Genomic DNA, 14,294 nt, shown 5'->3' on the forward strand with positions numbered 1-14,294 from the left:
ACCCAGGAGTCACGTGGTCCCCAAGCGCGGGTTTCTGAGCCCCAAGCTGGAAAGAAGGGAAACCCCAAATGGCACCATTTTGGCCGGTTGCCCTGCCGCATAGCTTACAAGCGGGGCTGGTTCGCCTGCCTTGTGGTGAGCCGCCACACAGCCACCCCCAGAACAGGCGCCAATGTCCTTTTTTGCCGGGTGGCCACGCTTCTTGGGCTGGGCACCGACCTCGGGCTCGGTGGGATCGAGGTGCGCTGGCTTCAGCCTGTCCATGGTAAACAGCTCATGCCTGCCATCCAAGTCCAGCATGAACGTCGAGCCGGAACGCTGTATAACCCTGAATGGCCCCTCTTACGGTTGCTGCAGAGGTACCATGGTCGGGCCCCGCCGAACAAAAATTAACACCGTGGAAAGCAGCTCGTCAGGAACGTGAAACGGGCGGGTGCCATGCCTGGGCGACGATGGGGGTTCGAAGGAGTCCAAGCATGCCCTAAGGTGAGGAAGTAGTACGTGCGGGGACCGCTGAGGATTGTGAGGTGTGTTGACGAACTCACCAGGTAGTACCAGTGGCGAACCGTAGACCACCTCAGCTGATGACGCCTGCAGATCTTCCTTGGGAGTGGAGCGGATGCCCAGGAGCACCCAAGGCAGTTCATCCGTCCAGTCGGGAATGGTGAGGTGGGCCATGAGCGCCAACTTAAGGTGGCGGTACAGACATTTGACCAGTCCATTGGCCTGCGGGTGGTAGGCCGTGGTGCGGTGTAGCTGTATCCCCAACCTGTTGGCGAGCTGTGCCCAAAGCGCAGATGTGAACTTGGTGGCCCGATCGCTGGTGAGGTGAGCTGGGACGCCGAACTGGGCAACCCAACCATACAACAGGGCTCGGGAACAGGAGTCATTGGAGGCGTCTGGCATCAGGACCGCCTTGGGCCAGCGAGTGGTGCGGTCCACCACCGTAAACAGGTAATGGTTGACCCGGAAAACGGGTAAGGGCCCGACGATGTCCACGTGAATGTGGCTGAACTGTTCCCGGACGTGCTTGAACTCCTGTACGAGCGACCTGGTGTGCTTATGCACCTTGTACGTCTGGCAATGGGTGCATGTTCTGGCCTAGCTCGTGATCTACTCCGCAGCCCATGCCATACGAACCGTTTTTCCACCATCCGGACCGTGGACCTGATGGATGGATGTGAAAGGTTGTGGATGTGACGGAAGACCTGCCTGCGCTACTGCTGGGGAACCACTGGCCACGGGGTGCCCAAGGAGATATCGCACAGGATGGTTCCTTCGCCGCTCGGAGTCGGGAGGTCTCAGAACCGCCGGCCAGTGATGGCAGTCTTGAAGGCCCTCGTCTCCTCATCAGCTTCCTGGTCCTGGGCAAGCTGGTCGAAGTCGAGGCCGGGCATCAGCGCACAGATGGCTGGTCGTGAGAGTGCATCGGCAACCACATTGTCCATTCCCATCTTGTGCCAAATGTCGGTGGTAAACTCCGACACGAAGGAGAAGTGACGCTGCTGGTGGGATGACCAGGGATCCTTTGCCATCGCGAGCACCTGGGTGAGGGGTTTGTGGTCGGTGAAGAGGGTAAAAGTCCTCCCCTCCAAAAAATAGTGGAAATGCCACACCGTCAGGTACATGCCCAGTAACTCGCAGTTGAAGGCACGATGCTTGTGTTCTGGTGGGCGGAGCAGGCGGCTGAAGAAAGCCAGCGGCTTCCAATGCCCATTCACCTGCTGCTCCAGGATGGCACTGATGGCTGTGGCAGAGGCATGTCGGTGTGCGGGTGGGTGAGCATGGCGGCCTTCACGAGGGCGTCCTTGGTGGCCTTGAATGTGTGCAGGCTTCTGGGTTCCAAGCGAAAAAGCGTCTTGTGCTTGGCTGCGATGAGGGTGAACAGCGGCTGCATGATGCGCGCAGATCCCGGGATGAAGTGGTTGCAAAAGTTGACTATACCATGAACTCCTGCAGCCCCTTGAGGCTGTTTGGGCGTGGGAACTCCCTGATGGCGGAAACCTTCGCAGCGGCGGGCGTAGCTCCTTCGGCCGTGATGGTATGGCCCAGGAATTGCATGGACTCTTTCCCGAACTGGCACTTGGCTGGGTTGATGGCAAGGTAGGTCGGCCAGCCGAGAGAAAAGGGCATGTAGGTGGGCCTTGTGTTGCGCTCGGTCCTTGCTGGCGACAAGGATGTTGTCCAAATAAATAAAGACGAAATCCAAGTCCATGAGGCGCTGGAAGGTGTGAGCAGCGTTCTTGAACATGAACGTCATGTGCAGGAATTCGAACAGGCCAAAGGGGGTGAAGATGGCCGTCTTGGGTATGTCCTCAGGTGCACCGGGATCTGGTGATATTCGCGCACCAGGTCAACCTTGGAGAAGACCCTCGTGCCGTGCAGGTTGGCCGTAAAGTCCTGGATGTGAGGGATGAGGTAATGGTCAGGAATGGTTGTCTCATTGAGCTGTCGATAGTCTCTGCAGGGACACCAGCCGCCGGAGACTTTCGGGACCAGGTGGAGCAGCGAGGCCCAAGGGCTGTCGGACTGCCGAATGATCTCCAGCTCCAACAGTTGCGAAAACCCATCCTTTGCTACCTGGAGCTTGTCAGCCAGGGATCTTTGGCATGAATTGGTGGGCCCTGGGTGGGGATGTGGTGGAACACCCCGTGGTGCAGCAAGGCAGCGGAGAACTGTGGCTTGAGGAGTGTCAGGAACTCGTCCAGGATCTACTGGAACTCGTCTCTGGGCGTGCTGATCGTGTCCATCTGCGGTTGGTCTGAACGGGAGGCATCAAAGTGAACGGCCTGGAAGGTACGGGCGTCCACCAGACGCCTACCTCGAATGTCCACCAGAAGCCCGTGTGCATGGAGGAAGTCTGCCCAGGATGGCAGTCGGGAGGGACGAGACAGTGAACCTCCATGCGAAATTCCGTTGGCTGATCTGGAAGTGGACTGTCTTGTCTCCATACGTCCGGATTGCTGTTGCGTTGGCCGCACGGAGGGGAGGTCGACGAGGTCAATTCCTGAATTCGATGGCCATGACCGGTATGATGCTGATCTGGGCTCCAGTGCCAATGAGGAATCACTGGCTGCTGACTGAGACCCGCAGGTAGAGAAGGCTGTGTTATTAGCCAGCCACCGCAGCCATTAACAGCGGCCAGCCTGGTCGTTTCCCTGGAACGTGCAGGGCTGACGACACTTCTGAGCCTTGGGTCCCCAGCACTGGTGGTAGAAGCAGAGGCCTGAAGCAGATGCTGTGGCCTTGGTTATGCTCTTGGGGGCCCCTGCAGGGGCCAGGTGCTCTACCGCAGTGCTCGGGACGGGCTTGGCGTGATCGTGCCTGTGCCTCGAGACTTGCTGGACCACTGAGTCTTCTGAGAATCATGCGAGCCATAGCTCTTGGGCCTTCTGGGCGACCTTCCTCGGGTCAGTGAAGCTCTCCTGAACCAGCAGCAGGTGGATGTCCCTGGGCATATGTTCGAGGAAGATGTGCTCAAAAAGTGGCAGTTGGTGTGCTCACCCATGAGCGCGAGCATTTCGTCCATCAGTTCCATCGGGGACTTGACCCCCAGGGCGTCGAGGTGCAGCACCCGAGGGGCACGCTGGTGTCTGGATAGTCCGAGGGACCCAGTAAGCACTTGCTTGATGGTCTCGTACTTGTCCTCGGCGAGTGGGTGTTGAACAAGGTGCAGCATGTGTCTGGCGGTGGCCTGGTCCAGGGCAACGACCACATGGTAGAATTTCGTTGTGTTGGACAAACTGGGCCTCTGCTTGGCTAAACCAGGTCTCCGCCTCCTGAACCCAGAATTCAGGCAGTTTCACGGCTAAAGCGCTGATCCCAGGCTCACTCATGATGGGTTCAAAGACGTTTGAACTAGTCAGGGTCACCAATTGTAGTGGCGGCTACACTGCTCCTGCAATAACACATGCAACCAGACGGGTTGAGCTCAGTGAGCAGACTAGTTTATTGCAGACTGCTGGGCTGCACTTGTACTCCCAGCCCGGAAACTGGAGTCCATGGGGTGAACATGCAAACTCCTTACAGACGGCACTGGGATTGAACCCCGGTCCCGATTGCTGGAGCTGTAAGAGTGTTGCGCTAACCGCTATGATAACTGTTGTCACCCATGCACGCTGCCTGATCTGCTGAGTACAATCGGAGGCTCATTGTTTGTTGCCTGTCGAGACGTGTCAAATGTTTCCCTGTTCGTCCCAACTCCCGTGATATTTAGATCTCCTCGGGTATGGGTGAGGAACCAGAAAACTGAAGGGGTGGGGGGAGCAGCAAGGAGAAACCAGGGACCCACAGGCCGCTGGGCCTGACATCAGAGGTGGGTAAGTTACCGAGTGGAATTTCAGGGACAGGATCTTCCTGCATTTGGAGAAGCAAGGAGTGATTCGGAACAGTCAGTGTGGCCTTGTGCAAGGGAAATTGTATCTCCTAGAACTATACAACAGAAATGCACCTCATCCCATTGACCTGCACTGCATCAGTCCATAACCCTCTCATCCACAGACCTGTCAAGTTTTCTTAAATGTTGAAATCAAGCCCAAATTCATCACTTAATTTGGCTGGTTGTCCCACCACTCTTGATGTGAAGAAGTTCCCCCTAATGTTCCCTCTAAACTTTTCCCCTTACCCTTAACCCATGTCCTCTGGTTTGTATTTCACCTATGCTCAGTGGAAAAAGCTGATTTGCATTTATTCAGTCTATCTCCCTACATTCTTCTACACTCAAGGGAATAAAGTCCTAGCCTGTTTAGCCTTTCCCTGTAACTCAGTTCCTCTGGTCAGGAGGCTTTTAGGCCTGTGGGACACTTGGTCAGTAGGTCACTGGGTCCATGGGTCAAGAGGTCCATGGGTCAGGAGGTCACTGGGTTTGTGGGTCCCTGGGACAGGAGGTCAGTGGGTCAGGTCCTTGGGTCAGGAGATCAGTTGGTCTATGGGTCACTGTGTCTGTGGGTCACTGTATCTGTGGGTACCTGGGTCAGGAGATCAGTTGGACTATGGGTCTGTGGGTACCTGGGCCAGGAGGTCAGGAAATCACTGGGTCTGTGGGTACCTGAGCCAGGAGGTCAGTGGGTCTCTGGGTTCCTGGGTAAATAAATCCCTGACTCAGGAGGTCAGTGGGTTTGTGGGTCTGAACCCCACTCTTGTTCGTACCAATGGCCCATGATGGAGCTGTGTCTTTGATTCCAGGTCAAGTGGAACCAGCTGCTGTCGGAGGGGGCCCACTCACTGGAGATGTTCGAGCACATCAGCCTGATGACCCTCGACAGCCTGCTGAAATGTACATTCAGCTCCGACAGCAACTGCCAATTGTGAGTGGATGGGGGGATATGGGGGATGGTGGGCAGGGGCAGAGGTGGGGGTGCAGAGGGAGGGAAGGGAGGATGGAGGTGGATGGCAGGGGAGAGGGAGGGTGGGGGGAGTGGGAGTGGTGGGGACAGGGGATGAGGAGTGTGGCATAGGTGTGGACGGGGCAGGGCTTGGTGGGGAGGTGGGGGAAGGGCAAGGACAAGGTGGGAGGAGGGGCAATGAAGGGGCTGGGAGTGGGAGACATATGAGGGAGTGGGGAAGGTGGTGGGAAAGGACAGGGGAGGAAGGCCAAGGTCTTGTGCCATCAGTGCACTGCAAGATCCCACAGTGGTCAGGGACTCCCGACTATTTTAGTTGAGGAATGAAGCTCAGTGATGTCTTAGGGAGGGTTCTGCTGGGAACGAGGTGACTTACAGCTCCACTCGAGGGCTGGTGTTAAGGTCCCTCCTAAGCTTACTCAGTCCTGCGCTGGCTGGAGTGGGGCTTGAATCCACAACCCTTGGCCATGAAGCTTGAGCAACTCACAACCAATCACCACGGACGCAGGCTCAGTGATCCCTTGTGCTGGTGACAAAGGTCAACGAGAATTGGAGGAGCAAATCTGTAGAGAGATATCAGACAGCTACAGGAAACATAAGGTTGTGGTAGTAGTGGATTTAAATTTTCCTCATATAGAATGGGACTCCCATACAGTAACAGGGCTGAATAACTTGGAGCTCATCAAATGTGTCAGGAAAGTTTTCTACATCTCTCTCTCTCTCTCTCTCTCTCTCTCTCTCTCTCTCTCTCTATAGAGGAACCAACTAGAGAGAGTGAATACTGGATATCCTTTTAGGGAATGAGACAGGACAGGTGACGGGGAACATTTTGGGTCCAGCGATCATAATGCCATTAGTTTCATGTTAATTATGGAGAAGGATAGGTCTGGGTCTCAGGTTGAAATTCTAAATTGGAAAAGGGCCAATTTTGAGGAAATGAGAAAGGATCAAGAATGTGTGGATTGGGAGAAGTTGTTTTCGGGAAAGGATGTGCAAGTTAAGTGGAAGACCTTCAAAGGTGAAATGTTGAAAGTACAGAGTTTGCATGTTTCTGTCAGGATCAAAGGCGAGGTTAGCAGGCACGGGGAGCCTGGGTTTTAGAGGGATACTGGGGATGTGGTTTGGAAAAAGAGAGCGGTCTATAGCAGGTATAGGCAGCGGAGCAAATGAGGTACTTGAGGAGCATAAAAAATGCAAGAAAACTTAAGAAATCAGGAAGGCTAAAAGACGACAGGAGGTTGTTTTAGCAAACAATGTTAAGCCAAAGGATTGTAAGGGACAAAATTAGATTAGAGTGGTCGCTTTGTGTGGAGTCAAAAGAAATGGGGGAGATCATAAATGTGGTTATTTTCATCCGTATTCACTCAGGAAACTGGGTCCGAGTCGTGGGAAGTAAGGAAAACAAGCAGTGAGGTCATGGAACCTACACAGATTAAAGAGGAGGAAGTGCTTGCTGCTTTAAAGCAAATAAGGGTAGATTAATCCCCAGGGCCTGACAAGATATTCCCTTAGTGCTTGAGGGAGGCTCATGTAGAAATTGCAGAAATATTTAAAATGTCCTTAGCCAAGGGTGTGGGGCCAGAGGGATGGAGGGTGGCTCATGTTGTTCCGTTGTTTAAAATAGGCTCAAAATGTAATACTGCAGATTATAGGCCAGTCATAGGTAAATGATTGGAAGATGTTCTAAGGGATCGGATATACAATCGGTGCTCTGTGATTAGTCAGGTATTACTTAAGGTGGGATGTGAATGGAAAGAAAAAGGTTTGAAAACCACTGTTTTAATCGTACCTAATTGACTTATGTGCACGGTTTCATAACTCCAAAGGAAATGGGCCAATGGCAATTTTTCTCAAGCAAAATAGTTCAGTAACAATTGGGTCTAGAGGAGTGATTCTCAACCTTCCCTTCCCACTCACACACCACCTTGAGCAATCCCTTACAATGCACTTGCGCCATAGAGATTACTTTTTTTTAAAAAATTTTTTATTTTTCACACTATAAACCATGTTGACCAAGATATATACAGACATTTTTCTTCTTAAATATATACAGTGTTGTTTTATCCTCCCTCCCCTCCCTCCCTCACACCCTTCCCCATTTATTTGAAGTTCAATCTATAAGATACATTAAACCCGTTAAACAATGTTGTCACTTAATAAAAATAAACAAGAAATTTTACTGAGTCAGTTCTTTTCGTTATCTTCTCCTTCTGTCATTTTAGGTGGTGGAAGTCCACGGTAGGATTTCTCTATTGTGTTTCATGTATGGCTCCCATATTTGTTCGAATATTGTAATGTTATTTCTTAAATTATATGTTATTTTTTCTAATGGAATACATTTATTCATTTCTATATACCATTGTTGTATTCTCAAGTTGTCTTCTAATTTCCAGGTTGACATAATACATGTTTTTTGCTACAGCTAGGGCTATCATAACAAATCTTTTTTGTGCTCCATCCAAATCGAGTCCAAATTCTTTGTTTCTTATATTACTTAGGAGGAAGATCTTTGGGTTTTTTGGTATATTGCTTTTTGTGATTTTATTTAATATCTGGTTTAGATCTTCCCAAAATTTTTTCACTTTCTCACATGTCCAAATTGCATGAATTGTTCCCGTTTCCTTTTTACAGCGAAAACATCTGTCTGATACTGTTGGGTCCCATTTATTTAGCTTTTGAGGTGGTGATGTATAGTCTGTGTATCCAGTTATATTGTATCATGTGTAACCTCGTGTTTATTGTATTTCTCATAGTTCCAGAGCATAGCTTCTCCCATGTTTCATTCTTTATCTTTATGTTTAGATCTTGTTCCCATTTTTGTTTAGGTTTACCGTTTGTTTCCTTGTTCTCCTTTTCTTGAAGTTTGATGTACATGTTTGTTACAAATTTTTTAATTATCATTGTGTCTGTAATCACATATTCAAAATTGCTTCCTTCTGGTAACCTCAGACTGTTTCCCAATTTGTCCTTGAAGTAGGTTTTCAGTTGGTAGTATGCAAACATTGTATCGTGAGTTATATTATATTTATCCTTCATTTGTTCAAAGGATAATAATTTATTTCCCGAAAAACAATTTTCTATTCTTTTGATCCCTTTTCTCTCCCATTCTCTAAAGGAAAGGTTATCTATTGTGAAAGGGATTAGCTGATTTTGCGTCAATATTAGTTTTGGTAGTTGGTAATTTGTTTTATTCCTTTCTACATGAATCTTCTTCCAAATGTGGAGCAGATGATGCAATACCGGTAAATTCCTACGTTGCACCAATTTTTCATCCCATTTATATAGTATATGTTCAGGTATCTTCTCCCCTATTTTATCTAGTTCTAAGCTGGTCCAATCTGGTTTTTCCTTTGTTTGATAAAAATCTGATAGGTATCTTAACTGTGCGGCTCTATAATAATTCTTAAAGTTTTGTAGTTGTAGTCCTCCTTGTTTGTACCATTCTGTTAATTTATCTAGTGCTATCCTCGGTTTCCCCCCTTTCCATAAGAATTTCCTTATTATTTTCTTCAACTCCCTGAAGAATTTCTGTTAGGTGTATTGGTAATGATTGAAATAGGTATTGTATCCTTGGGAAAATGTTCATTTTAATACAGTTTATCCTTCCTATCAGTGTTAGTTGTAAGTCTTTCCAATGCTCTAAGTCGTCTTGTAATTTTTTCATTAATGGATGGTAATTGAGTTTATATAGATGGCCGAGGTTTTCATTTAGTTGTATACCTAGGTAACGCATTGCTTGTGTTTGCCTTTTAAATGGCGATTCTTTCTTAAACTTTGTGAAATCCTCATTATTCATTGGGATTGCTTCACTTTTATTTGCGTTGATCTTGTACCCCGATACTTCTCCATATTCCTTCAATTTCCTATGTAATTCTTTTATTGATATTTCTGGTTCTGTTAAGTATATTATAACGTCATCTGCAAATAGACTGATTTTATATTCTTTCTCTTTTATTTTTATCCCTCTTATTTTATTTTCTGTTCTTATCAGTTCTAGTGGTTCTATAGCTAACGCGAACAGTGAGGGAGATAGTGGACATCCCTGCTTTGTTGATCTGCTTAAGTTAAATTGTTTTGATATATATCCATTTACTGTCACTTTCGCCAATGGCCCCTTATATAATGCTTTATTCCAATTAATATATTTCTCTGGTAGGCTGAATTTTTGTAGTACTTTGAATAAATAATTCCATTCTACTCTGTCAAAGGCCTTCTCTGCATCTAAAGCAACCTCTACTGTTGGAGTTTTATTTCCTTCTACTGCATGAATTAAGTTAATAAATTTACAGATATTGTCTGTTGTTTGTCTTTTATTAATAAATCCAGTTTGTTTTTGGTACATAGTCGGCCAATCTGTTTGTTAATAGTTTAGCTATTATCTTATAATCTGTGTTAAGTAGAGATATTGGTCTATATGACGCAGGTGCAAGTGGATCTTTCCCTGTCTTTGGTATTACTGTAATTATTGCTGTTTTGCATGAATCTGGTATGCAATCTGGTTGATTAATTCCAGGAGGGGAGGAATTAATGTCTTTAATGTTTTATAGAATTCTATTGGGAATCCATCGTCTCCTGGTGTTTTATTGTTCGGTAGTTTTTTTAATATCTCCTGTAATTCTTCTATTTCAAATGGTTTTATTAATTTATTTTGCTCCTCTGTAATTTCGGTAGTTCAATTTTAGTTAGAAATTCATCTATTTTGTCTTATTTCCCTTCGTTTTCAGTTTGATATAGTTGCTCGTAGAATTCCCTGAAGTTTTCATTGATCTCCGTTGGATTATATGTAATTTGTTTGTCCTTTTCCTTAATGCAAATACCATTCTTTTAGTTTGTTCTGTCTTAAGCTGCCACGCTAGAATTTTGTGTGTTTTTTCTCCTAGCTCATAATATTTGTTTTGTCTTCATTATGTTCTTCTCCACCTTATATGTTTATAGTGTTTCATATTTTATTTTTTTATCTGCCAATTCTCTTCTTTTAGTTGTATCTTCCTTTATTGCTAATTCTTTTTCTATATTTGTTATTTCCCTTTCCAACTGTTCTGTTTCCCGATTGTAGTCCTTCTTCATCTTAGTTACATAACTTATTATTTGCCCTCTGATGAACGCTTTCATTGCGTCCCATAGTATAAACTTATCTTTCACTGATTCCGTATTTATTTCAAAGTATATTTTAATTTGTTGTTCAATGAATTCTCTAAAATCCTGCCTTTTAAGTGGCATGGTGTTTAAACTCCATCTATACATTCTTGGTGGGATGTCCTCTAGCTCTATTGCCAATAACAGGGGTGAGTGGTCTGATAATAGTCTAGCTTTATATTCCGTTTTCCTAACTCTCCCTTGAATGTGGGCTGATAACAGGAATAGGTCTATCCTTGAGTATGTTTTATGTCTACCCGAATAATATGAATATTCCTTTTCCTTTGGGTGTTGTTTCCTCCATATATCCAAAAGTTGCATTTCTTGCATCGATTTAATTATAAATTTGGTTACTTTGTTCTTTCTGTTAGTTTTTTTTCCCAGTTTTATCCATGTTTGAGTCCAAATTAAGGTTAAAATCCCCTCCTATTAGTATGTTCCCTTGCGTATCTGCTATCTTCAAAAAGATATCTTGCATAAATTTTTGATCTTCTTCATTAGGTGAATATACATTGAGTAAATTCCAAAATTCTGAATATATCTGACATTTTATCATTACATATCTCCGTGCTGGATCTATTATTTCCTCTTCTATTTTGATTGGTACATTTTTATTGATTAATATAGCTACTCCTCTGGCTTTTGAATTATATGATGCTGCTGTTACATGTCCTATCCAATCTCTCTTTAATTTCTTGTGTTCCACTTCAGTTAAATGTGTTTCTTATATGAATGCTATATCAATTTTTTCTTTTTTCAGTAAATTTAACAGTTTCTTCCTTTTGATTTGGTTATGTATTCCATTAATATTTAAAGTCATATAGTTCAACATAGTCATTTCATACTTTGTTTATCTTTCCTTTCCATTTCCTCATCACCACCTTTCCTTCTTATCCATTTCTGGTTTTTTTTTTGAACACATTATAAGACAACATTTCTAAAACAAAATATTTCCACTATTCTCATATCTAAAATTCCATTAACCCCAATAGTCCCTCCCCTTTCTGAGTTGCCCTTTGTCCCTTGTCGGACAACCACATCTCCCCTCTCCATTTGGATTTGCGAATCCCCTCGCAAGCGTCAACTGATTTCGCAGTGACTGTTATTCTTCCCCACCCAGCCCCCCCAGAAAAGATTTTAATCTACATATATAACACTCTCTTAATTCCCTCCTTACTTCCTTTCTTCCCTTTCTTTCCCTTCTTAGTTCTTACCTATACTCTATTTTATATGAACCAAGCCATGAAAGACCTCAACAATGAAGACGCTGTTTACATCCGGTACCGCACGGATGGCAGTCTCTTCAATCTGAGGTGCCTGCAAGCTCACACCAAGACACAAGAGAAACTTGTCCGTGAACTACTCTTTGCAGACGATGCTGCTTTAGTTGCCCATTCAGAGCCAGCTCTTCAGCGCTTGACGTCCTGTTTTGCGGAAACTGCCAAAATGTTTGGCCTGGAAGTCAGCCTGAAGAAAACGGAGGTCCTCCATCAGCCAGCTCCCCACCATGACTACCAGCCCCCCCACATCTCCATCAGTCACACAAAACTCAAAACGGTCAACCAGTTTACCTATCTCGGCTGCACCATTTCATCAGATGCAAGGATCGACAACGAGATAGACAACAGACTCGCCAAGGCAAATACCGCCTTTGGGAGACTACACAAAAGAGTCTGGAAAAACAACCAACTGAAAAACCTCACAAAGATAAGCATATACAGAGCCGTTGTCATACCCACACTCCTGTTCGGCTCCGAATCATGGGTCCTCTACCGGCATCACCTACGGCTCCTAGAACGCTTCCACCAGCGTTGTCTCCGCTCCATCCTCAACATTCATTGGAGCGACTTCATCCCTAACATTGAAGTACTCGAGATGGCAGAGGCCGACAGCATCGAATCCACGCTGCTGAAGATCCAGCTGCGCTGGGTGGGTCACGTCTCCAGAATGGAGGACCATCGCCTTCCCAAGATCGTGTTATATGGCGAGCTCTCCACTGGCCACCGTGACGGAGGTGCACCAAAGAAGAGGTACAAGGACTGCCTAAAGAAATCTCTTGGTGCCTGCCACATTGACCACCGCCAGTGGGCTGATATCGCCTCAAACCGTGCATCTTGGTCCCTCACAGTTCGGCGGGCAGCAACCTCCTTTGAAGAAGACCGCAGAGCCCACCTCACTGACAAAAGACAAAGGAGGAAAAACCCAACACCCAACCCCAACCCACCAATTTTCCCCTGCAACCGCTGCAACCGTGTCTGCCTGTCCCGCATTGGACTTGTCAGCCACAATCGAGCCTGCAGCTGACATGGACATTTACCCCTCCATAAATCTTTGTCCGCGAAGCCAAGCCAAAGATATAGTTTGTTGTCATTTTTGTTCTTGTTACATCTCTTCATCTCTCTGTCTGTTTTTTAGTTGTTCTGCAAATTTTCCTGCTTCTTCCGGATCCGAGAATAGTTTGCTTTGCTGCCCCGGAATAACTATTTTAAGTAACGCTGGGTATTTTAACATAAATTTATAACCTTTTTCCATAGGGTTGTTTTTGCTGCATTCAACTCCTTCCTCTTCTTCAGGAGTTCAAAACTTATATCTGGATAGAAAAAAATTTTTTGACCCTTGTATTCCAGTGGTTTTTTGTCTTCTCTTATTTTTTTTCATTGCCTTCTCCAATATATTTTCTCTTGTTGAATATCTTAGGAATTTTACTAGAATGGGTCTTGGTTTTTGTTGTGGTTGTGGTTTAGGGGCTAATGTTCTGTGTGCCCTTTCTATTTCCATTTCTTCCTGTAATTCTGGTTTTCCTAGGACCATGGGGATCCATTCTTTTGTAAATTCTTTCATATTTTTGCCTTCTTCATCTTCCTTAAGGCCCACTATTTTTATATTGTTTCTTCTATTACAATTTTCCATTATATTTATCTTTTGAGCTAACAGCTCCTATGTTTCTTTAACTTTTTTATCAGATTCTTCTAATTTCTTTTTTAAGTCATCTACTTCCATTTCTATGGCTGTTTCTCGTTCTTCCACCTTGTCTACTCTTTTTCCTATATCTGTCATGATCATCTCTAATCTATTCACTTTTTCTTCTGTAGTTTTTATTTTTCTTTTTATTTCACTGAATGCTTGTGACTGCCATTCTTTTACTGTTTCCATATATTCTTTAAAAAAAATATATATCCATGTACTTGCCCTTCCCTTCATCTTCCATTTCTCTGTGTTCTTCCTCCTCCTCTTCTGAGTCCACTCCAGGATCTGTGTCCTTTACCTCTGTCTCTTCTGGTTTTCTTGTTGGATTATTTGTTTTATTTTGTTGGGTATTTTTGGTCTTCTTATTTTTATTTAAAGTGTCTTGGTGTTGGTCTTCTTCCTCTGGGTTGGTCATCTGTTGTTTCTTTGATTTCTTATTTTTATTCTCTTCCTTCTTGTTCTCATTATTTTCTATGTTTTCCTGTTGAGAGTCTTGCTATTGTGTTGTCGTTGTCTGTTTCAGCTGTGGAGATCTACTCAGCTGGTCCCCCCTCCCGTCAGTGTTATTTTTGTCTTGCGCACTTTTGTTTGGCTCTGTGAGCCATTTTTGTAGTCCCGAGTTCGGGGTTTCCACTGACCTCAGGAAGCGGGCTTCTCTCTCCATGGCGGGCCTCCTCGTACCTAAGGCCTTCAGCATCCTCCTCCGACGTTCTTCCTTCTTCTTTTCTTCCTGTTGTTTTTGGTTTTTCTTTCTTCGCTGCCATTTTCTCCACACTTTTACTTTCACTTTGTTATGGTTTCTATGTTTGTGCCTTTGTTTTTTCTCTATCTTTTTTTTACTTTTCTGGA

The 14,294-nt window shown here is 45.4% G+C and overlaps 1 protein-coding gene across 10 annotated transcripts in view; it reads left to right on the plus strand.

Annotated features, from left to right (window-relative positions):
* The window catches only part of cyp4f3 (cytochrome P450, family 4, subfamily F, polypeptide 3), an 89,037-nt gene that overhangs the window by 55,086 nt on the left and 19,657 nt on the right, over window positions 1-14,294 (plus strand). For all 10 annotated transcript variants that reach the window (XM_069927612.1, XM_069927614.1, XM_069927609.1 and 7 more), the window contains one exon: window positions 5,185-5,306. In XM_069927612.1, the coding sequence (XP_069783713.1) occupies window positions 5,185-5,306 (122 nt within the window). The remainder of the gene's footprint in view (window positions 1-5,184; window positions 5,307-14,294) is intronic.

The sequence above is a fragment of the Narcine bancroftii genome, chromosome 3 (genome assembly GCF_036971445.1).
Source record: "Narcine bancroftii isolate sNarBan1 chromosome 3, sNarBan1.hap1, whole genome shotgun sequence".
Classification (NCBI taxonomy): Eukaryota; Metazoa; Chordata; class Chondrichthyes; order Torpediniformes; family Narcinidae; genus Narcine; species Narcine bancroftii.